Source organism: Bos grunniens, chromosome 7 (assembly GCF_055505025.1).
Source record: "Bos grunniens cultivar Pamir isolate PY7600 chromosome 7, Bosgru_T2T1.0, whole genome shotgun sequence".
Taxonomy (NCBI): domain Eukaryota; kingdom Metazoa; phylum Chordata; class Mammalia; order Artiodactyla; family Bovidae; genus Bos; species Bos grunniens.
Genome location: NC_141171.1, coordinates 17,271,598 through 17,295,860, shown reverse-complemented (window position 1 = coordinate 17,295,860; position 24,263 = coordinate 17,271,598). Strand labels below are relative to the sequence as shown.

Genomic DNA, 24,263 nt, shown 5'->3' with positions numbered 1-24,263 from the left:
AATCCCAAACCCCAACCGTTCCCTCCCCCATCCCCTTCTCCCTTGGCAGCCACAAGTCTGTTGGCTTTAGTCTTCGAAGATGTCTCTCCCATTGTCTAAGATGGGGTTGTTGTTCAGTTGCCAAGTCATGTCCGATTCTTTGCAAGCCCATGGACTGCAATACACCAGGCCTCCCTGTCCCTCACAGTCTCTCGGAGTTTGCCCAAGTTCATGTCCACTGAGTTCATGTTCCCTAAGATGGGGACTCAGTTTCAAATGCTACAAAAGTCTGTTTCCCAGGATTCCACGCAAAAGCCCTGACATAGCTTATTAAGGGTGGTTTTCGTGCCCATCCTCCCATCAGTCCAGGAACCCAGGAGATGGGATGTGGGTGTGGCTTACAGCCAAGTTACACGCTCTACCCAGACCACACCTAGTGGGGAGAAAGAGCACCCAGAGGACATGTGGGCCTGTGGCATAGATGCAAAGAGCCAGTTTCCCAGATAATTATGAGGTTTTACAGCTAGTAAGTGGCCGAGCCTGGGAGCTCTCCCGGCTGAAAGCAGCTCAGAAATTCTCAGTGCTGTCTGGTGGCCACCCATCAGCAGACTAAGGGCCTGTGGCTGGACCAGACTGGGCTGAAAGGAGGAGCTTCTAGCATCAGGGCAAACAGAGAAGACAAAGGCAGCCACCCCCCACCTCGGACGGAGAAAGACGTAAACAAAGGCACCTCGGGGCGGGCTCCCAACAGGCCCACGAGGGGAACAGAGGGTCAGGCTGGCAGAGGCAGAGAGGGCTCATTTAGACTTGCTCCTCCCTGCCGCCAGTGGGTAGCAAACATGAGGATGGGCTGCCCCTCCCCTCTGGCGGGGTGGGGGGGGGGCGAAGTGGGGGGTGGAACAGGGTGGGATGGAGGTGGAGGGTCAACTTGGTGGGAGCTCCAGGAGGACTGTGGTATTTACAGAGCACCTACTGTATGCAGGAGCCCTGATATGTCATTCCAAGTTCAAGGCAAAAACAAGTTTGCTACGGGGAGAACCCCTCCCCCAGCGGCCCAGTAAAGGCTACTACCGGCCCCCTCAGCCACCCAGGGATGAGGAAGCTGAGGAGGCCAAGGGCAAGGCCAGCCCAGCCTCTGCATAGCTCCCTGGGGGCCAGGCCTGGAAAATACCTGGAATGGTGAGGTCTAGGGGTCACCGCCTCGTCCTGTCCGGGAGCTTCAGCCTCCTGGACAGATGTCCAGAGGCCTGAGGGGGAGCCGGCCACGTAGGGTTTGAATCCCAACCTTGCTCTGACCTTCCAGGTCACCCTTGTTCATACATTAGCTCATCTATGGCACACTGACCCAGGGGTGTCCAAAACCCACAGGACCCCTACTCTCAGAGAGCGTTCACTCTCCCCCCACTGTCTGGCCTCAGTTTCCTCTTCTGTGAAATGGGCCCATTCAGGCCATGCCCAGGCTTAGGGCTGGTCAGACTCCCAGAGGGTAGAGCTGGGAGGGAGCAGGTTGAGATGGATCCAGCCTCCCTGGGCACTGTGCCTGGCACACGGGAGGCGCCCAATAAATGCTTGCTTGAGCGAGGAGGAGCCTTCAATAAATAACAGCTGTTGTGGACGCTGTGGATGCTAGCGAGGGAGTGGGCCCTCCCCTCCCCCTCCCTGTTCCCCCTTCCCTGCCTCTGATCCCCCCACCCGATTTTGCCGCCTCCCCCTCACCCCGCCTCTTTCCCTTCCATCTCCCCCTCCCCCGACCAGCCCCCTGCTCCCCTTTCCCCGTTTCCCTTACCCCTGCCTAATTCTCCCTCCCTCCCGATACCCTGACCCTCCCCTCCCCCACTCCTCCGCCCCCTCCGCTCCCCCAGCCCCCGCCCACTGTCCCCGCCCCCACTGTGTCACCCCCCTCTTCCCCCACCCCTCCCCCGCCCCCACGGCGGGGCGCCGGTCCGGGCGGGGCCGCCCGAGCTCCCGGGGCCCTGGCTCGGGTCCAGCCCGCGGCCCAGGCCGGGCGGCGGCGGGCGGGGTCCTGGCGGCGCGCGGTTTGGGGGTTTTTTATAACCCTGGCAGGCGGCTCAGGAAGTGCCGTCCCCGCGCCCCCTCCCCCGGCCACGCCGCCGCGCTCGCTCCCTCCCTTCCTGCGCGCGGGCCGGCGAGACCGCGGCGGGACAGCAGGCGGAGGCCCGGGCGGGCGGCCGGCCGCGGGTAACGGAGCGGGCGGGGCGCGGCGGGCCGGGGGGCTGCGGGCGACCCTGCGCGTCCGCGTCGCAGCCCGGGGGTGTCCCTGGGCCGCGGGACGGGGGACGTCGGGCCGTGGGGGCCGCAGCGGTGTGTGATGTCCCTGAGCGTGTGCGACACTCAGCGCGCCCCTGAGGTCCTGGGAGCTCCTGTCTGGGTTTGTTTGCTCCGTGTGTGCGTGTGTGTGTGTGTGTGTGTGTGTGTGTGTGTGTGTGGATGTGGATATCCACGTCTGTATAAATGCCGTGTGTCGGCGCCTGTGTGCCTACGTGAAAATCTGAATGTCTGGCTGTGTTTGAACTTGTGTGTGATGTGTGATGTGGGTGTTGTGTATCCGCGGAAGTGTGAGCGTAAGCCAATGTGTGCACGGAGTTCAGTGTCTCCTGGGTAAGTGTCCGGATGAGTGTGTATTTGCACACATCTGCCGGCGTGTCTCCCTGTGTGTGTCAGGGTGTAAGGAGTGTGTAAACGCCTGTGGGTACATACATCTGGTGGGTCTCGAGGCTTGCAGGACTGTGTGAGTGTGTTCCTGGTCTGTTCTGAGTGTGTACGTGTCTGTGCACGTAGGCCCGGGTGTGTGTGTCTGTCTGTGGGGTGTGTGTGTGAATGAGTGTGTATGCACACAGATCTGGGGAGTCTGTGGTTGTGTCTCTGGTGTTGGGATGTGTGAGTGTGTACTGAGTAGGGGGGTTGTCTTGTGGGTCTGGGGTGTCTGATTGTTGGTCCCCCTGCTGCACAGGTATGGTCACCCTCAAGTCTCTGTATATGTGTGTGTGTGTGTGTGTGTGTGTGTGTCTGGGTGTGGGAGGGCCGCCGCCCACTTCCCCTGAGTTGGTGACTGGGGCCTCGGAGACGGAGGTCTGTCTCCGGTGTCTCCAGCCAGGGGCTCAGGGCCTTTAATTAGCGGCTGGCTGCGTACCCACCGGGTGCCTGGGTGCCGGCCTCCTCCGGGCTGGGCCTTTGTCTGCTCTCCTCTCCAGGCAGGGACTCCTGCCTGGCCTTTGCCCCAGGGCAGCCTCCATCTCGGCCTTGGCCTCCACAGGGAGGCTCTGTGGCCCTGGCCCCCAGCTCAGCCCTGGAGTCTGGATGTAGAGCAGCGGGGGTCCCCCCAGGATCCCCAGGATGGGATGGAGTCTCCGTAGAGGCGGTTTCCGTCCGGCATTTCCTCCCCCAGCCTCCAGCGAGCTGGCACCCTCCCCCACACCGGCCACCTCCCTCCTGCCTTCCAGGAGGAGGAGCTGGGGGGAAGGCCAGGCCTTGGTACACACACACACACACACACACACACAAACACACTCCTGCAGCCGTGCGCAGGGTCACATGGGCAGACACCACACACAAAGTCACCCAGTCGCAGACGTGTGATCACCCCCCACATGCAGCTTGGGGGGACCCCCTGCTGACATGCTGTTGCCCCCACCCCTAGAGGCTCAGGCCCAGGAATCCTCTACCTGTCCCCTGGCCTCCTCTCTTCCCTGCCCCAGAGCAGCCAATCTGTTCATGGGCCCCACCCCCTGCACAGGCTGTCCCCCTATTACAGATGCTGGCCTCCCCCTGGTAGACACTTCGTACCTGTACCCTCCCAGGCTCCTCCCACCCCACACCCCACCCCACCCCACCCATCACCTGTGCTGGGTCCTCCACCCTCTCCACTACACCCCCTTGAGCTGGAAGCACCAGAGGCGGGTGAGGTTGTTGGGGAGAGGGGCCCAGCTTCAGAGGAATGAGGTGAGGACTGTACCAGGCCTGGCAGTGCGAGGAGTAGGAGGAGGAGGAGGAGAGACAGGACTGGGGTGAGGCCAAGGGGCTCCAGCCTCATTTGCAGTGAGAATGCTGCCGCCTGGACATGGGGAGGTGGTTAAGGCAGGAAGGGGCTCAAGGGACCCCCACACAGGGAGGGCTTGAATCCCAGAGCTAGTCAGGGATGGAATAGGAGAGGAGATGGGGGTGGGGTGGGAGAGGGGGACAGAAGTGGGGGAGGAGGGAACTTTGGGGGAACGGGGGCTAGGAACCAAGGGAGGATGAAAGCCAAAGGGAGGTTGACCAGGGCTGGGGAGAAGGTGTCCTCAGTGACCCCTGAACTGCAGCCCCAGCTCCTCTCTCCTCACTGCCCCTTCCCACCCTGTCCAGGCTCCCAGAAGAGGCGCTGAGGCCCAGAGGGACCCGCACACAAGGGTTCGACACCGCGCCACCAACTGAAGCCCCCGTAAGGTAAACAAGAGGGGGAAAAAGAAACCCCTGGGGTAAACATCAGCCTGTCTGAAAAGAGCAACACAAAGTGTGAGAGTGAGCTCCCCATCACTGGGCTGGGCCGAGGGGCTCCAATCAGAAGAGGGGAGAGGTCAGCTTCTAAGTCAGCATCTATCTGGCTTCATCCCTCAGGAGCTGAACTGCCCTGTTTGGGGATCAACTCTCAGACTTGGCCAGGCTGCAAAGAAAACAAGACAGTGTGTGATTAAGGGGGAAATTGCACAGAGGAGGAGGAGGAGGGCGGAGACAGGAGGGGGTGGAGGGCTTGGCACAGGGCGGTGGCCCAGAGCGGTGTCTGTGGCAGGCTGGCCCAGGGTAGATGCTGGAGAAACAGACCAGGGTAGATGCTGGAGAAACAGACCTGCCCCGCAGGCCTGAAGCTTCGAGGAAGAATCGAAAATGAGAGGAAGCGGGACTAAGGGCCAGGCTGGAAGGGCAGGGTGGAGGAGAGGTCACGGGAACAGAGATCAGGATGCAGGGTGGGGTGAGTGGTGCTACCCATGGCAGAGACTCCCAAGGCAGGACCCCTCACCCAAGGTGGGAGGGGCACCAAGCACTGGCCTTGGGTCTCCTCCGGGTTGAAAATGCACGCTGACCAACCTTCATGTGTCCCAGGCCAGTCTCCCTCTCCCCTTGTGGTCCTCCTGCGCTGGCCCTCGGGGTCGTGGGTCCGCACCAAGCTCCTCCCTGCCCCCGGGACCTTGCCCCCTGCTGCTCCTCCACCTGGCACACCCTCTCCTGTCTCTTCATCCTCCCACCTCCACTTCCAAGCCTCTCGGTTATTTCTCATAAAGAGCATGGCCTGATCTGAATCATGTGTCTCTTCATTTACTGGTCTGTCATCTTGCTCCTGGGAGATTGAGTCCCATGGGTTGAGGGGGGAGTGGGGCAGAGACTGTATTCATATTATCCATGGACTATACCCTGCCAGGCTCCTCTGTCCATGAGATTCCCCAGGCAAGAATACTGGAGTGGGTTGCCATGCCCTTCTCCAGGGGATCTTCCCGACCCAGGATTGAACCTGTGTCTCTTGCATTGCAGGCAGATTCTTTACCACCTGAGCCACCAGGGAAGCCTATATTATGTAGTCACCACCTGATGAATGAATCCTAAGGGTTATCATGGAGATGAATGTGCTTGGCCAGTAGCCAGCACATAGTAGGTGCTCGTGGAGTCCAGATCCTCAGCTGTCCTAAGAGGATAAGGGGGATGCTGGGGGCGTGGGGGGAAGGGGAGGGAGTTTGCTGAGCTAGAGATGCGTTCAGAGTCTTCAAACCTGGATTGGGAAGAGGGTTGGTTGCAGGTGCCCTTGTCCACCTGGCAAGGGACCTTGGCACTGCTCCAGCCGGCAGTAGGGCCAGGCCCCCCTGACCCAGCTCCCCACCCTTTCGCCTCCCAGGAGCCCGGTGATGCTGTCCAGGCTGTGAACAGGGAAGGCAGCGCTGCATGGGCTGCCAGCAGCCGGGGCTGGGGAGAGACATGTGGACACGTGGCCTCTATGGCTCCCGCCTGCCAGATCCTCCACTGGGCCCTCGCCCTGGGGCTGGGCCTCGCATTCGAGGTCACACACGCCTTCCGGTCTCAAGGTAGGCCCAACCCAGGGTGGGGGGTGGCAGTGGGAACTGAACAGGGATCGTGGGCACTGGGGAGGCCCTGGGGTTGGTGAGGCCAGAGTCTTGCGGCCAGTGACCCAGATTCAGGGGCCACTGAAGCCAGCCTCACTCACCCTGCAGCCAAGCAGGCAGGACACAGGGCTCCTTCCCGGGGCCCACCCCAGGCCTCTGACCCTCACCCATAGATGAGTTCCTGTCCAGTCTAGACAGCTATGAGATCGCCTTCCCCACCCGAGTGGACCACAACGGGGCGCTGCTGGCCTTCTCGCCCCCGGCCCCCCGGAGGCAGCGTCGGGGCACGGGACCTCAAGCAGAGTCCCGTCTCTTCTACAAGGTGGCCGCACCCAGCACCCACTTCCTGCTAAACCTGACCCACAGCCCTCGCCTCCTGGCGGGGCACGTGTCCGTGGAGTACTGGACTCGAGAAGGCCTGGCCTGGCAGAGGGCCGCCCGGCCCCACTGCCTCTACGCGGGCCACCTGCAGGGCCAGGCCAGCAGCTCCCACGTGGCCATCAGCACCTGCGGGGGCCTGGTGAGTGGAGGGTTCTGGGAGATAGGGAGGAACGCCTACAAGCTTGGGAGTTAAGAAAAACACTTACATAGGTCACAGAAGGAATCACAGTGGCAGGGGTTTTTATTAATTCCAACTTTTTTTTCCCCCCTCTCTTTCTTCCTTTCTGTCTTTGTTCAGCTGCGCCAGGTCTTAGTTGCAGCACACGGGATCTTTAATCTTCATCGTGCATGCCGCATCTCTAGTGGCAGCACGCACACTCTTAGTTGTTCCATGTGGGATCTAGTTTCCTGACCAGGGATTGACCCCGGGTCCCCTGCCTGGGAAGTGCAGAGTCTTAGCTACTGGACCACCAGGGAAGTCCCCTTCCGTGGGAGTTGTTGAAACATTTTGAGCTAACCGAGAGGATTAGCTATTTTAAGATGCAGCTAAAGCAGGACTTAGAAGAAAATGTGTAGCCTTAGGTCAGGCTGAAAATTAATGAGCTGAACACCCATCTGAAGAAACTGAAAAGGCAGTAGCAGCGTAAACCAAGTAAAACGGAATCAAATCAGAACGACAGAGATAGGGCCCCAGGGGTCCCGGGACCCGGAACCTGACCGAACCTTCTGTCCCACTTTCCCGACCCCCAGCACGGCCTGATTGTGGCAGATGAAGAAGAATACTTAATCGAGCCCCTGCAAGGGGGGCCCAAGGGGCACCGGGGACCGGAGGAGAGTGGCCCCCACGTGGTATATAAGCGTTCCTCTCTGCGTCACCCTCACCTGGACACAGCCTGTGGAGTGAGAGGTACAGCTGTCTGTCTGGGGCTGGGCAGAGGCACAATACCTGTGCCTCAAGATAGAGGTGCATGCTGGCGTCCCTCCACCTGGAAGGTCAGCTGCGTGCAGGGAGCAATGCAGACGGTCAGCAGGGCAGTAGGCAGTGGACAAGCCCATCTGTCACTTCCAGAGTCCGATGGCCCAACAGTGAGTGAGAAAGGCAGCCGGATAGCCAGCCAGGTGCTGTAAAACCATCCATCTGTGGGATTATCGTCTGATCAGACAGTTAAGCAGCGGGATAGTGGTAGCAGATACTGGAGCAGTTGCACAATGGAAAATGTCAGGAGAACTTAACCACCATTTGGGAGATCAGATTTACAACCAGATGTGCAGGGGGACAGTTATAACATCAGATATTTAGGGGATGGGAAAGGAAGTAAAGTGTTAATTGCTCATTCGTGTCCAACTCATTGCAACCCCATGGACTATAGCCTGCCAAGCTGCTCAGTCCATGGAATTCTCCAGGCTAGAATACTGGTGTTGGTAGCCTTTCCCATCTCCAGGGGAACCTTCCCGACCCAGGGATCGAACCCAGGTCTTCCACATTGTGGGCAGATTCTTTACCATCTGTGTTACCAGGGAAGCCCCAAGAATACTGGAGTATGTAGCCATTCGCTTCTCCAGGCGATCTTCCCAAACCAGAGATTGAACCCAAGTCTCCCACATTGTGGGCAGATTCTTTACTGTCTTAAGCCATTAGGGGAGCCAGCTGGACATCAGTGATTCACCAGGATAGTCATAGAGCTAAAAACAATAATCTCTGTCCGTGAAAATACAGACCACTGGAATGTTGTTAGTTGCATAGCTGACAGTCTCAAAGTAGCATATCGTGGCAGACACACAACCACAGTGGGTTGTACTAACAGAAAAGTGGTGTCATAGTTGGATGACCAGTGAGACAGCTGATCAGAAAAGACTGTCAGGCAGGGGGATTATTCTACAGCCAGACAGTTGGGCTGCAGGGTGAGTAAAAAGTTGCCCAGTCAGAAGGCCAGGGAGCCATACCAGCACACAGTTCTGGCAGTAGAGCAGGCTGCTACACACCTCTATTTGGGCAGTAGAATTGTCGGGAAGCTGCATGGTCATGTTAATTGTCATGGGATGCTGGGTGGCTGTTCGACCAATGAGTTTGGCAGTGGGGCAGCCTCACCACTGTAGAACCAAGAGCAAAAGAATGAGGTGTTTGACAGGCAGATGAACCGTCAGACAGGGACTCGGACAGCTAGAGAAAGCAGCAGAATGACCAGAAATTGCCCATCCAGATGAGAAACCGTGGAAGGGGCGGCCTTGGTGGCTGCGCACCCTGAAACCGCCACCTGCCCGGCCCCTCGGGAATGAAACAGAGCGTGGCCAACCAGGCCTGAAGCGCTCCGTCAGCCGAGAGCGCTACGTGGAGACCTTGGTGGTGGCTGACAAGATGATGGTGGCCTACCACGGACGCCGGGATGTGGAACAGTACGTGCTGGCCATCATGAACATTGTAAGTGCCTCCCCCTCCCTGGACATGGACCCCCAAAAATGTGGAGCCCACCTCCAGAGTCAGGAAAAGGGCTGTCACCATCCCCCCCATCACTGATCAAATGCCAGTGAAACAGAATGGGAAGGGGACAGGGTGACTCAGAAAGAAAGCCTGTTAGTGAAAGTAGCCTAGCGCAGTGGTTAGGAGCATGAACTCAGGAGCTAGCCAACCTGGCCTTAAGTCTCAGCTTTGCCAATCTTTGACTGTGTGCCCTTGGGCAAGCTACTTTGCCTCTCTGCCTTGGATTACCCACCTGTAAAATGGGTTTAATCATAGTACCAACTTCATAAGGCTACGTGGATACAGTGAATTGCTAAAGTGCTCACCATACACCTAACTCATAGTACTTACCCTATAATTGTTTACTGTATAAAATTAAACAGGCAGCTTGCAGGTACTTGTTGAGGTTAGCAGTACACTTATGGGCGTGGTCTCTCTGCATGCAGGGCTCACCCGAGCACCTTCCTGTAAATTCATACAAGATGAGCTGGCTGACTCACACTCAGAGTTGGCGCCCATCTTGGATCTTGATCAAGACTCTGGACCTTTCTGAGCCTCAGTTCCCGCCTCTGTAAAATGGGATTCTAATAGTACCTGTCACAAAGCTGTGGTGGGAGGGAAGACAGCTAGACAACTTGGCATGTAGTCAGGGTTTGATGAGTGATGCTGTTGTTCCACTGAAGCAAAAAGGGAAGAGAGAAAGTTTAGCACAGACAGATGACCTATTATGTAGACATAATATCATGCCTAACCCCACTGGTTTCTGCCCAGGCTCTGCCTCCCTTCCTTGGGCTTCCAAGTTTCCTCAAACCTGCCAGGGTTTCTGGGGAGTTTCCACATGGGATGGTGATGGCTCAGGGCTTCAAGGTCATTGCACAGAGTGGCCTCAGTCATCCACCTCCCCTCTGACCACTGGCTCCAGAGCTTCCAGCCTCCACACATCCACTTTCCAGTGGTGATGCTCAAATCGGTGCCTTCAGACAGTATGGAATGAGGCCAGATGTGCACATCTTTCAGGCGGCCTCTGGGCAGAGGCAGCTGTTGGGTGGGCCTTGAGGATGGAGGACAAGTAGACAGGCTGAGCTGGGGGCTTGAGTCAGAAAGACAAACGCTAGCAGGAAGGCTTAGCCAGACTGGAGTTCCACTTTCAGCACCTACTAGCTGTGCGTCCTGACCTCTCTGAGCATCGGGTGGCTTATCTGTAAAATGGGAATACTAATATCTACTGTGAAGATCTGGGCGGCAGGCATAGCCTGAGCCCCAGCACTCAGTAGGCTCTTGATTGATACAAGCTGTTGTCCTCATTTCTTTTTGTTTCCTATTCTGGGCCCCTCTTAAGACTCGGTCTCTCTTGTTTCTTGGAGGTCAGGTTGCCAAACTTTTCCAGGACTCGAGTCTGGGAAACATCGTTAATATCCTGGTAACACGCCTCATCCTGCTCACGGAGGACCAGGTGCGGGGGTGGGGGGAGGTTCCCCCACCTTCCACCACCACAGAATTCAGCACTGCCTGCGTTGCCCCCTGGGTGGCTGGTACCCGCGTACCTCACTCTGTCCATCCTCAGCCCACCCTGGAGATTACCCACCACGCCGGGAAGTCCCTGGACAGCTTTTGTAAGTGGCAGAAGTCCATCGTGAACCGCAGTGGCCATGGCAATGCCATTCCGGAGAACGGTGTGGCCAACCATGACACGGCAGTGCTCATCACGCGGTGAGGGGCAAGGAAGGCTCCGGGGGGCGCCTTCTGTTGGGGAGGGGGCCGGGGGAGGAGCAAATGGTCCAGGGGATTGCCCAGGTCCAAGCAGAGGTCACTTCTGCTGGGAGATGGGAGAGACCAGGACTGTCCGGTCGCCCTGTCGGGGAGCCAGGGAAGGGGAGGGGCTGCTGCAAGCCTGAGAATGTGGGGAGGCAGGTGGGGATCTATTTGGGCACTTGACGCATCCCTCACTCTGTCCTTTGTTCAGTCGGCCACTTGTGCACCCCAGCATCTCCAAGGCTGGCTGGGAGAAGAGCATGAGGTTTCGGTTCAGGGGCAGGACTCAACCGTGAGAGGGTTGAGGGAGGGCGGCCCTTAGGGAGGCAGCCCAGCCTCCTGACTCCTCCGTCTCCTCCCACAGCTATGACATCTGCATCTACAAGAACAAACCCTGCGGCACACTAGGTACCCGGGTCCCCTGGGTTTCAGGCACCTCTGAAGGCAGTGGGCTGGGTGACACTGGCCCCGGTGGGGGTGGGGACCTGGCAGAGTGGACAGAGCCGACAGACACAGCCCTGAGCCCCCAGCCCCGCCCCACCCCCACGCCCATTCCCCAGGCCTGGCCCCTGTGGGCGGCATGTGCGAGCGAGAGAGAAGCTGTAGCATTAACGAAGATATCGGCCTGGCCACGGCGTTCACCATCGCCCACGAGATCGGACACACGTGAGGCCGGGGACACGGGAGGCAGCGGGCAGGAGGAGCAGGGAGTGTCGCCCGGCACCTGGTGGAGCTGCTCACTGGCCCTGTCCCCAGGTTTGGCATGAACCACGACGGCGTGGGCAACAGCTGCGGGGCCCGTGGCCAGGACCCAGCAAAGCTCATGGCGGCTCACATCACCATGAAGACCAACCCGTTCGTGTGGTCCTCCTGTAGCCGCGACTACATCACCAGCTTTCTGGAGTGAGGATCTGCCCGCCCGCCTGCCCATCCCGCCCAGGGTCTCACACTCATGTTGCGGGGAGAGGGGCTGCCTCCGAGGAGGGGGATACGCTCAGGGCTGCTCCCCAGGGCCCCTGTGTGCTTGGCCTGCAGCCCTCCAGTGTGACAGCCGCACTCTTCTCTCCACAGCTCAGGCCTGGGGCTCTGCCTGAACAACCGGCCCCCCAGACAGGACTTCGTGTACCCAACCGTGGCCCCTGGCCAGGCCTACGACGCGGATGAGCAGTGCCGCTTCCAGCATGGAGTCAAATCGCGTCAGTGTAAATACGGGGTAGAGAGAGCCTTCCTGCTTTCCTTCCTGGGAGGGGAGGGGGCCCACCACCACCAGGGTCAGGGGTGGGGTGGGGACAGGGGGTGGGGATGGGAGAGCTGGGAAGGGATGTGAGCCTCAGTGGCGGGTTCGGGGACAGAGATGGATGGGAGGGTTATACAAATGTCACACGCAATCTCAGTGCTCAAGGACAAGAATGGGATCCCCTTGCTTCTCCAGACCCCTGTTTTGGGGGCTGAGCTGGGGAGAACCTGGGGGATACCCCTTCTGTTGCAGCAGGACCAAAGTCCCAAGATCCCTAACGGGGCCATTTTTAACCAAACATCCAGACTTGGTGGAAATAGTTTCCCAGGGGATGAACCATCTTCCCCACTTGGCAAAAAAATGGGACAAAGGCTTCCAGGGACACCCTGTCTTCATTCCCTGCATCCCCCGCTGACTGGTTCACAAGATCTCTTGGCCCCAGTCCTTAGCTGGACAAGCTCTGAGCCTCCTGATCACGCCCCACTCTTTCTTGAGGCTTAGGCTCAGCTCCCAAAGCCCCATCCACCCAAAGAGAAGCGAGCTGGGGGTGCCCTCCCAGCTCCTCCCAGGAAACTGGTGCCCCACTGGCTTCCCTCTTCAGCCACCAGGGACCCCCGGCTCATCTAGGGCCTGCCCCTCCCCTGCCCATCTTCCCCAATTCCCTGAACATGCTCCCCAACTCGTTACAGGCTCACCCCAAATAGCCCAGCCGCAGCCCTTCACATCTTCAAGACTCAAAAAGATCAGTTTGAATGTCCAAGCTGAGGCTGTGTCAACTCCAAACAGGGAGCAGGGAGGTGTTAAAAGCCCTCACTTTATTCCAGTGCGAGACAGGGAAAGAAACCCTCAATCCATTAAATCTTTTTAAAGATTTATTTTATTTACTTATTTAGCTATTTTTGGCCATGCCAGATCTTTGTTGCTGTGTGCAAGCTTCCTCTAGTTGCAGAAAGCGGGGGCTACTCTTCGTTGCAGTGTGTGAGCTTTTCGTTCCAGTGGCTTCTCTTGTTGCAGAGCACAGGCTCTAGGCACATGGGCTTCAGTAGCTGTGGTTCCCAGGCTCTAGAATGGTGGCTCAGTAGTTGTTGCGCGCACAGGCTTAGCTGCCACATGGGATCTTCCCAGACCAGAGATCAAACCCGTGTCTCCCGCGTTGGCAGGCAGATTCTCAACCACTGTACCACCAGGGAAGCCCCTTGATCCGTTTATATTTAACCCACTCTTGCCACCCCACTCCACCCAGCTTGGCTCCCTCTAGTGAATTTCTAAAGAATTCAGAAGCCACTTGAGCCTCTGCTGTGTCCCAGGGGTCCTAACTGTGACGGTGATGGCAGACACTTACTGAATGCCCACTACAGGTCCAGCATGCCATACCTATCATCTCAGTTAAACTCCTGACAATCCTGACAGCCACACATTGCGGGGGGGACGGACTGAGGAATAGGAAGAAGGCCTTACCCAAAGTCACAGTTCGAGAACATGGTGGAGCCGGGATTTGAGTCGAGGTTTTTTTCTGAATCCAAAGTTTATAATGAGGTAGGGAGGTGGAGGAAGTGCCAGATTATCAAGCACAGACCACTGCTGGTTGTATGTTGCATAGACTTTTCCTTTTATTTTTCCAAGGAACATCTTCTGGGTCCTCCTGGCAAAGGGATAAATAATGGACTACATGTAACTCAGTTAATATGTGTAAAGAGCTGGACCTGAGGCATGGTCCGGAGGTAGTCGCGGCCTTTATCACTCTGTAACAAGATGTTTGTGCAAGCCCTTTCATACTGACTCTGTCGTCACATGCCTGTCAGGCATATGTAGGCAAGGCCCATCTTACAGACAAGGCCCAGAGAGGGGGGATGTGTTGCAAATCAGTGGTGGAGTTAAAGTCTCCCAGAGTTAAATGAGACCCAGGGCTCATTTCTTACAGACCATGGCACGTCCTTGTGGAAAGGAGGATAAGCAGAGCTAGACTAGGCAGTTCTCTTTAAGAGGTGTCAGAAGTGGGATCTGTCATATTTTGACAAATGGCCAGGAGAATATAACCCAAGTGAAGCCAGAAAACCAGGCTGAGGTGTTGTTTTGTTTTGTTTTTTTTTAAATAATTTTATTTATTTATTTATTTTTGGCTGTGCTGGGCCTTCATTGCTGTGCGGGGTTTTCTGTAGTTGCAGTGAGCGGGCGCTACTCTTTGTCGCAGTGCCCAGGATTCTCATTAAAGGAGCTTCTCTTGTTGTAGAGCACAGGCTCTAGGGTGAATGGGCTTCAGTGATTGCTGCACACAGGCTCAGAAGTTGCGGCTCCCGGGAACAATAGTTGCAGCACACTGGCTTAGTTGTCCCGAGGCATGTTGGATCTTCCCAGACTAGGGATTGAACCCATGACTTCTGCATTGGCAGGCAGATTCTTTACCACTGAGCCACCAGAGAAGCCCCAGGCTGAGTCTTTAAGATGAGAGTATCCTTTGAGGGAGCAAGTTTGAGGACCACCTTGTAAGCTTCTCATATGTGTGCAGTTGTCTCAGAGGCTGACACAGGAAACGTCCCTTCCTACAGCCATTGATGGGTCCAATCCCAAATCTTCAAAGCTTAGGAGGATCAGGTTCAAAGAGAAGATTACATGTGATTGTAAAATGAGGCAAGAAGGATTTCCACATCTCAGAGGCAAGACTCTAGGAAATGAACAGGATGTAGGCTAGAAGGTCAGATTTGGCCACACCTGAACCCAGTAAAGCTTGTCCAGGGATATTAATTAACCTGGACCTAAAGGGTCAGAATGGCTCCCTGGGACTGATCCAGCTTCCTGCCATGGACAGGACCTGCTGCCAGAGTCTTTGTGTTGTGTGTTTAGTCACTCAGTCGTGTCCAACTCTTTGTGACCCTTTGGACTGTAGCCCACCAGGCTCCTCTGTCCATGGGATTTTTCAGGCAAGAGTACCAGAGTGGGTTGCCAGGGTCTGGGCCAGCCCAAGTAAGACTCAGGAAGAAGATGGGCTGATTTTTCACTGGGAGAACTAGAGCAGCTTTCCACACAGACCTAGCCTGGCCTTATCCCCTCTCAACCTTCCATAGATTAAAACTTTGAGGAGCTTCGCCAGTTTAGGTTGGGGAAACAATAAGAACCACCTGCTGGGGGAATAAAAAGTTAGAGGTGGGGCCCTTGACCTGAGCCATCATCAAGCCTGGATTTTTCAGAACCACAGCTCTTGAGGTGGGCTGCTTTGCCCACTCTAAAAAGAAATCCAGCATCCTTCTTCCTTATTCCTCAGCCGGTCCCAAGTTTCCTTCTAGAAATTTGGGAAGTGCCAGGGGTTGAACTCCCAAAAAGATCCCCTGGGGAAGGAAATGGCAACCCACTCCAGTATTCTTGCCCAGAAATCCCATGCATAGAAGGGCCTGTGTGCTAAGTCACTTCAGTTGTGTCCAACTATTTGTGAACCCGTGGACTGCAGCCTGCCAGGCTCCTCTGCCCATGGGATTCTCCAGGCAAGAATACTGGAGTGGATTGCCATGCCCTCCTCTAGGGGATCTTACCAACCCAGGGATCGAACCTGTGTCTCTCACATCTAACCTGCATTGGCAGGCAGGGTTTTTACCGCTAGTGCCATCTGGGAAGCCCAATCCATGGGCTTGGGCTACAATCCATGGGGTCGCAAGGGTGGGTCAGGACTTAGCTACTAAAGAAGGGGCTGAACTACAGAGGGATTAGATCGTAGACCCAGCTATCGATTAAAGTTCTGGGATAGAATCCAGATTGCCTCCTTAGTAGCTGTATGACCTCTAGCAAGTGACCCTACCTCTCTGATCCTTGGTTTTCCCACAGTAAAATGGAGAGTATAGTGCCTAAGGGAGTTTGAGGGTCTCCTAGGTGTTTGATAGGACTTCCCTTGTAGCTCAGCTGGTAAATAATCTGCCTGCAATGATGGAGACCTGGGTTTGATCCCTGGGTTGAGAAGATCCTCTGGAGAAGGGAAAGGCTACCCACTCCAGTATTCTGGCCTGGAGAATTCCCATGGACTGTATGTATAGTGCATGGGGTCGTGAAGAGTCGGACCCGACTGAGCGACTTTCACTTTCACTAGGTGTTTGATAAGAGCTGCTTATAGCCCGAGAAGAGGTCCCTTCCTATACCCTGCCAGTAGTTGCAAAAAGAAACCCAGGAAAGGAAGGCTGGAGCCCCACTGAGCGGGTCGCCTGGGTTCTCCCAAGGAAGGTGGGAGGGAGGGTCCGAGCCTGAGCGGGCACCTTGGCCCGCAGGAGGTCTGCAGCGAGTTGTGGTGTCTGAGCAAGAGCAACCGGTGCATCACCAACAGCATCCCGGCCGCCGAGGGCACGTTGTGCCAAACACACACCATCGACAAGGGGGTGAGCCTCGACCGGCCTGGGCCACCGCCGGGGCCCGCCATCGGCTTTGGCCACGCCCACTGCCTGCAGGTCCCGCCCCCTGCCCGAGGCCACACCCCTCCCAGGCTACGCCCTGCATGCTTGGCCCAATACTAGCTCCACCCACTGCTGGGGACTGTGCTTAGGCCACGCCCCCACGTCACCCTGTACTATCCAGGTCTACAGACCCCACCTCCATCCTCCCCCTTTCGCCCCACCCCCCGAGGGCTTAGAGCTCCAGCTGTGGGCCTGGGGAGGGGGTGGGAATGATCGCCAAGGCCTCGAGACTGCAGAGTCCGACTCACCTGCCTCATCATCCCACCCGCAGTGGTGCTACAAGCGGGTCTGCGTTCCCTTCGGGTCGAGGCCGGAGGGCGTGGACGGCGCCTGGGGCCCGTGGACCCCGTGGGGTGACTGCAGCCGGACGTGCGGTGGCGGCGTGTCCTCCTCCAGCCGACACTGCGACAGCCCCAGGTCAGTTCTCAGGCCCTTCTGCAGGAGAAGCGGGCGGCCCCTCCCCCCGTCCCCCCTGCCCCATTTCTCTCCTGTCCGCCCCCGCTTCCAGGCCGACCATCGGGGGCAAGTACTGCCTGGGAGAGAGACGGAGGCACCGCTCCTGCAACACCGAGGCGAGTTCCCCCAGGACCTCAAGCCGGGTCCCTCTGACACGAGGAAAGAAAGGCATAAGTCAGTTTCCAGTGAGCTCTGACCGGGTGGCCACCATCTCTTTGGAACCTGCAGCGGCCACCCGCTCCTTTCCGGGCCCTCCCCACACCTGTCCTGGGTCCCAGCTCCTTCCAGCTCACACATTTGCAGTAGATGCATCTCGCACCAGCCACAACGGGCCCCTTCCTTTACTGCCCAATTCTACTCCCCACCAAAGCCCCACCCCTGCTCCAAAGCTGACCCTGTGCTCCTTGCCAATCCAGTGGCCAGGTTTTCATTGCATTCCTTTCTGACCAGGGATCACCGTCTCCTGTCCAAAACTCCCAGCCACAAGTCCCACACGCTCATGAAGAGTGTGCTTGACTCCTTTCTAGGCCCGCTCTCTCAAGAAAGGCCCCATGGTCTGAAGCCAGAAACCCAGGTGTCATTCTTAGCTTGCCCACAAACTCGAGTGAGTCACCTACTCCCATTGCAGAGGCACCTGTCCCTCAGGCCTCCTTCCTGGCTTCCCTGCCTCCAGTCTCAGAGCATGAGTTCTCCAGCCTCTGGGCCTCTGCCCTAACTACATCCCCCCATACTCCGTACCTGGCCTCCTGACTTCTCCCTTCTGGTGCCCCCCAGGACTGTCCCCCAGGCTCCCAGGACTTCAGGGAAATGCAGTGCTCTGAATTTGACAGCGTCCCCTTTCGTGGAAAATTCTACACATGGAAGACATACCGGGGAGGTGAGCAGGGAACTGAGAAGGTCGTGGAGTGGAGGGGGACAGCTGCAGGTGGAGGCAGGATCATGGGTTTTGTCTTGAGCAGCCCCTCTCCCAAGGAACCAGAGTGCCCATGAGTGCCTGGACTATACAGCGGGGACCCCACTTCCTCTGCTCAACCTGCCCATCCTCGTTGGGTCTGGGGTCTGGCCTTTGGTCTAATGGGGCTGTGCCCCCCAGGGGGCGTGAAGGCCTGCTCTCTCACATGCCTAGCAGAAGGCTTCAACTTCTACACGGAGAGGGCAGCAGCTGTGGTGGACGGGACTCCCTGCCGCCCGGACACAGTGGACATTTGTGTCAGCGGCGAGTGCAAGGTGGAGGGGACACCCAGAGAGAGGGCAGGGGAGGCGGGTGGCTGGAGGTGGGAGGCGGCTCCCTGACACCCCCTCCCCCACCACTGCCCTTCCCAGCACGTAGGTTGCGACCGCGTCCTGGGCTCCGACCTCCGAGAGGACAAGTGCCGAGTGTGCGGGGGTGACGGGAGTGCCTGCGAGACCATCGAGGGGGTCTTCAGCCCAGCCTTGCTTGGGACTGGTGAGAGACCCCAGCTTCTCTCCTACACTCCCCCATTTGGCAGCTGGGGGCACAGTTCACCCCAAAAGATTCAGGAGTAGTGCCCCAGGTCACAGTCAGGAACTGGCTTGGGCTCTGGTGCCTAAACCTTCACATTGAAAGCATCCCAGGGGGTGGGTACCTAAATCTCTCCCATGCCCCATCCTGAGGGTCTCATGCCATCTTGAGGAGCCAGGAGCATGACTCTCCAAGGGGACTGAGGGGCTGTCTGTGCCAGACCACAAAGCTTACTAGGGGCAAGGGTAGCTGCAGGGTGTGGTAAGTCGAGGGCTTCCCAGCCTTGGGCTGAAGGAAAGAGACCCCAGGGAGTGTTTGGGGGGCGGTGAGAGTGGGAAAGTGTTAAGGGCCCAAACAGCCACTGAAGCCCAAGTGTGGCGTCCAGGGGACAGGCAGTTAAACCAGTATGCATGGGGGATGCAGGTGGGCAAGGATAGAGGGTCCACAGGGGCCCAGGATCATCCAGGTCGTAAGTGATGGAGCCCACTGCAACCTGACTCTGACTGCTAAAACCATCGAGTCACCGTATATGGCTCAGGAACCCCATGGTACCCCCTTCCCTCTGCCCAAAGCTCAGTCCTGCTGCTTGTCTTAGGGTGGGGGTGGGTTGGACCATTTTAGTGGTTTGAGAGGTAAGAAAGTTGGAGTTCAAGTCCCAGCTGAACCACTTCCTAGCTATAAAACCTAGGCAAGCTGTTTCATCTCTTTGAGCCTCAGTTTTGTCATCTGTAAAGTGGGTATGATGACGTGTCTACTTAACAGAGCCAGAGACACAGTGGGCCTCTCTGTAAGCGCTTAGCACAGTAATGGTTACCTGCTGTCATCAGGGACCAGGAGTGGGGGGTGGGGTGGGCAGGCAGGTACAGGGACAGACCAAGCCTGTGACACCTGAACTCCCCTCTCCAGGGTATGAGGAAGTCGTCTGGATCCCCAAAGGCTCCGTCCACATTTTCATCCAGGACTTGAACCTCTCCCTCAGTCACCTGGGTGAGCCAGAGGTGGGGGAATGAGGACTGGGGTTAGCGGGGGTATCAGTGTGGCTGGAATTCTGACCTCTTTGCTGTCCCCCAGCCCTGAAGGGAGACCAGGAGTCCCTGCTGCTGGAGGGGCTGCCCGGGACCCCCCAGCCCCACCGCCTGCCCCTGGCCGGAACCACTTTTCAGCTCCGACAAGGGCCGGATCAGACCCAGAGCCTAGAAGCCCTAGGACCCATTAATGCATCTCTCATCGTCATGGTAATGGCAGGGCTGGGAGCACGGTGCAGGAGGACGTTAGCATCCTTTTGGGATCTCAAACTTGGCTTCTATTTGATTCTCCCCCACCCCCCATCCCCCACCGCTGCTACCCCAGGTACTGACCCAAACTGAACTGCCTGCCCTCCGCTACCGCTTCAATGCACCCATTGCCCGTGATGCACTGCCTCCCTATTCCTGGCACTACGCACCCTGGACCAAGTGCTCAGCCCAGTGTGCAGGCGGTGAGACCCAGGAGTGGGACGGGATGGGGCAGGTTCTGGTTACCAGGCTGACCTTTTGGGCCAGGCAGGGCTGAGCGGGCCTGTCACCCGCCCCCAGGCAGCCAGGTGCAGGCTGTAGAGTGTCGGAATCAGCTGGACAGCTCCGCCGTGGCCCCCCACCACTGCAGCGCCCACAGCAAGCTGCCCAAGAGGCAGCGTGCCTGCAACACGGAGCCCTGCCCACCTGAGTGAGTGCCGGTGGGGTTGCAGGGCCGGGGCGACAGGCTCCTGGGATCAGAGGAGTCAAGGCTCCCTAAGGTGCAGACAGGGGTGTCCCAGAGTCAGACTCAGAGCAGTGGTGCTCCCTGATGTGCCTCCCTGCCCCCAGTGAGGGTCCAGAGTAAAGATGTTCTGAGTTTGGGGTGTGGGGTGGTGGGAACAGCAGGCATTCGGGTGCCAGTTTCCATAAGGATGCTGGTTGTTAGGCGGGAGGACCTGCCAGTGCCCCGAGGTCAGGGTGCTGCCCTGCCTACTGTCTCAGACCGCCCCTCCCCCCACAGCTGGGTGGTAGGGAACTGGTCGCGCTGCAGCCGCAGTTGTGATGCAGGCGTGCGCAGCCGCTCCGTCGTGTGCCAGCGCCGCGTGTCGGCGGCCGAGGAGAAGGCGCTGGACGACAGCGCTTGCCCGCAGCCGCGCCCCCCAGTACTGGAAGCTTGCCACGGCCCTGCCTGCCCTCCGGAGTGGGCCGCCCTCGACTGGTCGGAGGTCAGCCGCCCCTTCCCGCCCGCAGCCCACCCACTACTCCCTAGGCAGAACAGGGAGGGGCCGGGGTGGCCCCACGTCGGGTGCCGCCCCCCCAGGCGCCTCCCCACTCCCGCTAGCCCTAGTGGGCCCCCCGTGATTGGTCCTAAGTTAGCTATACCGTCCTCCATTCCCACTGAATCAGCATCCTCCCCACGGCTTGTTCAAGCGGGGAGCAGGGTGCCCACTGAGCATGAAACGCCCCCTCCCAACTGCAGTGCACCCCCAGCTGCGGGCCGGGCCTCCGCCACCGCGTGGTCCTCTGTAAGAGCGCAGATCACCGCGCCACGCTGCCCCCCGCGCATTGCCAGCCCGCGGCCAAGCCACCAGCCACCATGCGCTGCAACCTGCGCCGCTGCCCTCCGGCCCGCTGGGTGGCGGGGGAGTGGGGCGAGGTAGGCGTGTGCACCCTGCCGAGCGGGGACCCAGGGCAGGGGTGGCAGGGTGGGCGGCGGTGCCAGGCTTCCGCTCATCGGCGACTCCCCACAGTGCTCTGCGCAGTGTGGCTTCGGGCAGCAGCAGCGCCCTGTGCGCTGTTCCAGCCACACCGGGCAGCCCTCAAGCGAGTGCGCCGAGGCCCTGCGGCCACCCGCCACACAGCAGTGCGAGGCCAAGTGTGACAGTGCGCCCCCGGGGGACGGCTTGGAAGGTTTGTGGGGCTGGGGGGCCGAGGGGCACTGGGAGGGCCCTGTCCAGAGGATGCCATAGCTAGGACAGCTGAGGGACCCTTGTCCCTAGGGTGCCTCCAAACACTGACATCCCTTTCTCTGTCACCTCCAGACCATCTTTCATCATCTCCTGCCTGCCAACATGTATTGGGTACCACTGTGTGCCAGGCGTTGTAGGAACCTGATTTTTCTGGGGGTCCAAACTCAGGTCATTCCTTCAACCACCTCCTTGACTCTAACCCTCCCTGTTCATTTCCATCTATGACATTTGCTGTTGTTCACTCGCTAAGTTGTGTCTGACTCTTTGCGACCCCATGGAAAAATTGCCCTCCATTCTTTCCCAGTGTGAGCTTCTCTTGTGGTTCTGACTAGCAGAGAATCTGCCTGCAATGCAGCAGACCCAGGTTCGATCCCTGGGTGGAGAAGATCCCCTGGAGAAGGCAATGGCAACCTACTCCAGTATTCTTGCCTAGAAAACTCCATGGACAGAGGAGCCTGGCAGGCTACAGTCCACAAGAGTTGGACAAGACAGCGACTAACACTTTCACTTCCCCAGTAGAATATTGAATACCTTCTGATCTGGGGGGCTCATTTCCCGTGTCCTCTTTTTGCCTTTTCAAACTGTTCATGGGGTTTTCACAGCAAGAATACTGGAGTGGGTTACCATTTTCTCCTCTAATGGACCACGTTTTGTCAGAACTCTTCACCATGACCTGTCTGTCTTGGGTGGCTCTGCACAGCATAGCTCATAACTTCATTGTTATGCAAATCCCTTCACCATGTCAAGGCTGTGATCCATGAAAGGGATCTGCTACATTATCTGCCTGATGTTTTTCTTTCAATCAGTTTCTCAGCCTCGGGCACTATTGATGTTTGGGGCCAGAAGGTTCCTTGTCTTGCGGGCGGCCCTGTGCATTGTCAACGGTTCAGCATCCCTGACCCTGCTAGATGCCAATGGTACCCCTCCTCCCAGTGGTGAAAACCGAAAAATGCTTCCAAACATCTCCAAATATCCCCTGGGAGGCAAAACTGCCTCCCTTGGAAACCACTGCTCTAAATATACCCATCTCTTTCTACCTAAGTAAATGTATATTTCATAGACAGCTATAGGTTACTTACTCCAGGCACTGGGACCAAACTGCCTGGATTCATCTTCCATCTCTGTGTCTTGGTTTTCTTATCTGTCAAGAGGCGGAGGAGTGGTGGCATGTGTTAATATATTCACTGGAGGTAATACCACCTTAAGCTGCTGCTGCTGCTAAGTCGCCTCTGTTGTGTCCGACTCTGTGTGACCCCATAGACGGCAGCCCACCAGGCTCCTCCATTCCTAGGATTCACCAGGCAAGAACACTGGAGTGGGTTGCCATTTCCTTCCCCAATGCATAAAAGTGAAAAATGAAAGTGAAGTCGCTCAAGTCGTGTCCGACTCTTAGCGACCCCATGGACTGCAGCCTACCAGGCTCCTTCGTCCATGGGATTTTCCAGGCAAGAGTACCAGAGTGGGTCGCCAGTGCCTTCTCCATACCACCTTAAGGAGAGAGACTAAATCCACGTGAAGCCCTGTATTAGCCCAGGCTCTGTCATACGTCAGTGACTGCTAAGTGAGAACCCTGGTCCATTGTCAGGAACAGACTGTCAGTTACCTTGAACACAGAATACACATATAGCCTAAGAGGAAGGACCACACTGGAGTTCAAGGTCCCCAGTGTGTGACAAAGGGAAACGAGCAAGGGTTATATACACCAAACGGGTAATTGGAAAAGGAACACTTTTCTCGTCATTTTAACACGGTGTCCAAGCCCCAGACCTGCACTCTCTTTCAAAATTCTCCAGAGAGCCTAGTGACATGGTTACTGTTAGAAGCCCCACTTTGAGAGCTGAGAAGCCAAGGCACAGAGAAGCTAGGAAGCGGTGTGCAGCCATTGGTCGCACTACGGGGGGAGGGGGGAGGCGCTGAGACCAGATTCCCCTCCCCTTCCTCTTCTCCCGCCCCTTTCAGAGTGCAAGGATGTGAACAAGGTCGCCTACTGCCCCCTGGTGCTGAAATTTCAGTTTTGCAGCAGAGCCTACTTCCGCCAGATGTGCTGCAAAACCTGCCAGGGCCGCTAGAGGGCGCTCGGCCTTCGGAGCGAGCCCTGGATGTGCGCGGGCTGGGGGTGGGGGGAACCAGGCCTGCAGCTGACCAGCCTGAAGGAGCCCGAGGGGGCAGGAACTGGGAGTGAATGGTGAGATGGAGCTGGAAGTTATTTATTGGGAACTCCTGCAGGGCTCCTGATTGGGGGCGGGGGGAGGGGGTGAGGGAATGGAGAGGGGCTGGCCACGCCCACGGCCCCTCCTCTGCGCACCTCCCAGTTCACAGAGAGACCACCCCCTCCAGGGTGAGCTTGAGTTGGAACAGTTGCTCTCCCTAGAACTCTTGCCACCCACCTTTAGGGAGCCCCCCCTACACAACACCCGCCTTTGATCGGAATATGTACTGTGAAGAGTGGGGGTGGGGAGGGGGTCAGCCGGTGCCCTGCCCCCCCCAGCACTGCCCTGCCCCTCCACTCTGAGCTGGGGGGGGAAATCTATGTCCGCTATGGGGGAGGGGATTAGCACCACCTCCCTGACACCCTGCCCCCAACCAGACCAGCTAGAAGCGGGAGGCAGAGCTGGGAAGACCCACCCCATTCTCTGCCTTACCTGCCCCAGGGGGACCCCGTCATCCAGGCTACCCCCATGATGGTGCTACAGGCCCTGCCCTGGGGCCCACACACCCCCTCACCAGGAAGCCCTACATCAATAAAGTTCTGTCTTGTGTAGATTTCTGTGCCCGACTGTGTGTGTGTGTGCGCGCGCGCGCGCGCGAATGGGTCCCATCCAATTATCCCCCCGCCCTGGAAGCGGCCACACCCCCTAACAGGTCGGCCCCAACAGCCCAAAGGGGACTTGTACCAATACAGACTAGAGCCCAGTAACCTTAGGTCAAAAATACAGTTGCTTCTTGGACTTCCTTGGTGGTCCAGTAGTTGAGCGTCCGCCTGCCAATGCAGGGGACACAGGTTAGATCCCTGGT

General features: G+C 57.8%; 1 protein-coding gene and 1 long non-coding RNA gene across 30 annotated transcripts; one reads left to right on the top strand and one right to left on the bottom strand.

Moving 5' to 3' along the window:
• Positions 1-588: 588 nt before the first annotated feature.
• ADAMTS10 (ADAM metallopeptidase with thrombospondin type 1 motif 10) lies at positions 589-24,009 on the top strand. 29 transcript variants are annotated; one of them, XR_015166745.1, is made up of 26 exons: positions 2,041-2,178; positions 4,342-4,422; positions 5,861-6,047; positions 6,260-6,606; positions 7,218-7,374; positions 8,669-8,886; positions 10,295-10,378; positions 10,490-10,635; positions 11,042-11,085; positions 11,238-11,343; positions 11,434-11,580; positions 11,749-11,890; positions 16,162-16,269; positions 16,616-16,761; positions 16,853-16,916; positions 17,575-17,677; positions 17,905-18,027; positions 18,124-18,247; positions 19,190-19,270; positions 19,355-19,518; positions 19,634-19,760; positions 19,858-19,987; positions 20,300-20,504; positions 20,759-20,935; positions 21,030-21,189; positions 21,321-21,497. XR_015166745.1 is itself a non-coding variant. In XM_086409696.1 (26 exons), the coding sequence occupies exons 12-26, from the start codon at positions 11,838-11,840 to the stop codon at positions 23,315-23,317; spliced, it is 1,875 nt and encodes a 624-aa protein (XP_086265822.1). In that variant the 5' UTR covers positions 2,041-2,178; positions 4,342-4,422; positions 5,861-6,047; positions 6,409-6,606; positions 7,218-7,374; positions 8,669-8,886; positions 10,290-10,378; positions 10,490-10,635; positions 11,042-11,085; positions 11,238-11,343; positions 11,434-11,580; positions 11,749-11,837; the 3' UTR covers positions 23,318-24,009. The 29 variants fall into 29 exon arrangements, 24 of the variants coding, with proteins under 24 accessions (XP_086265814.1, XP_086265801.1, XP_086265822.1 ...); XM_086409696.1 differs by lacking the exon at positions 21,321-21,497 and adding an exon at positions 23,208-24,009 and having other exon boundaries at positions 6,409-6,606; positions 10,290-10,378; positions 11,749-11,879; positions 17,894-18,027; XM_086409691.1 differs by lacking the exon at positions 21,321-21,497 and adding an exon at positions 22,055-24,009 and having other exon boundaries at positions 11,749-11,873; positions 16,162-16,338; positions 17,894-18,027.
• Positions 13,984-16,717, bottom strand: LOC147368693 (uncharacterized). The gene is made up of 2 exons (XR_015166750.1): positions 16,593-16,717; positions 13,984-14,492 (listed from the first exon to the last, which is right to left on the bottom strand). It is a non-coding gene; the product is annotated as an uncharacterized LOC147368693 (long non-coding RNA).
• Positions 24,010-24,263: the final 254 nt, after the last annotated feature.

Excerpts from the sequence above, each read along its gene's own strand:
- ADAMTS10 (XM_086409675.1), top strand. The coding sequence starts at position 5,960 with ATGGCTCCCGCCTGCCAGATCCTCCACTGGGCCCTCGCCCTGGGGCTG. Across the intron at positions 10,636-11,041 it reads ACGGCAGTGCTCATCACGCG|CTATGACATCTGCATCTACA; the intron begins GTGAGGGGCAAG and ends CTCCTCCCACAG. Across the intron at positions 18,028-18,123 it reads GTGTCAGCGGCGAGTGCAAG|CACGTAGGTTGCGACCGCGT; the intron begins GTGGAGGGGACA and ends TGCCCTTCCCAG.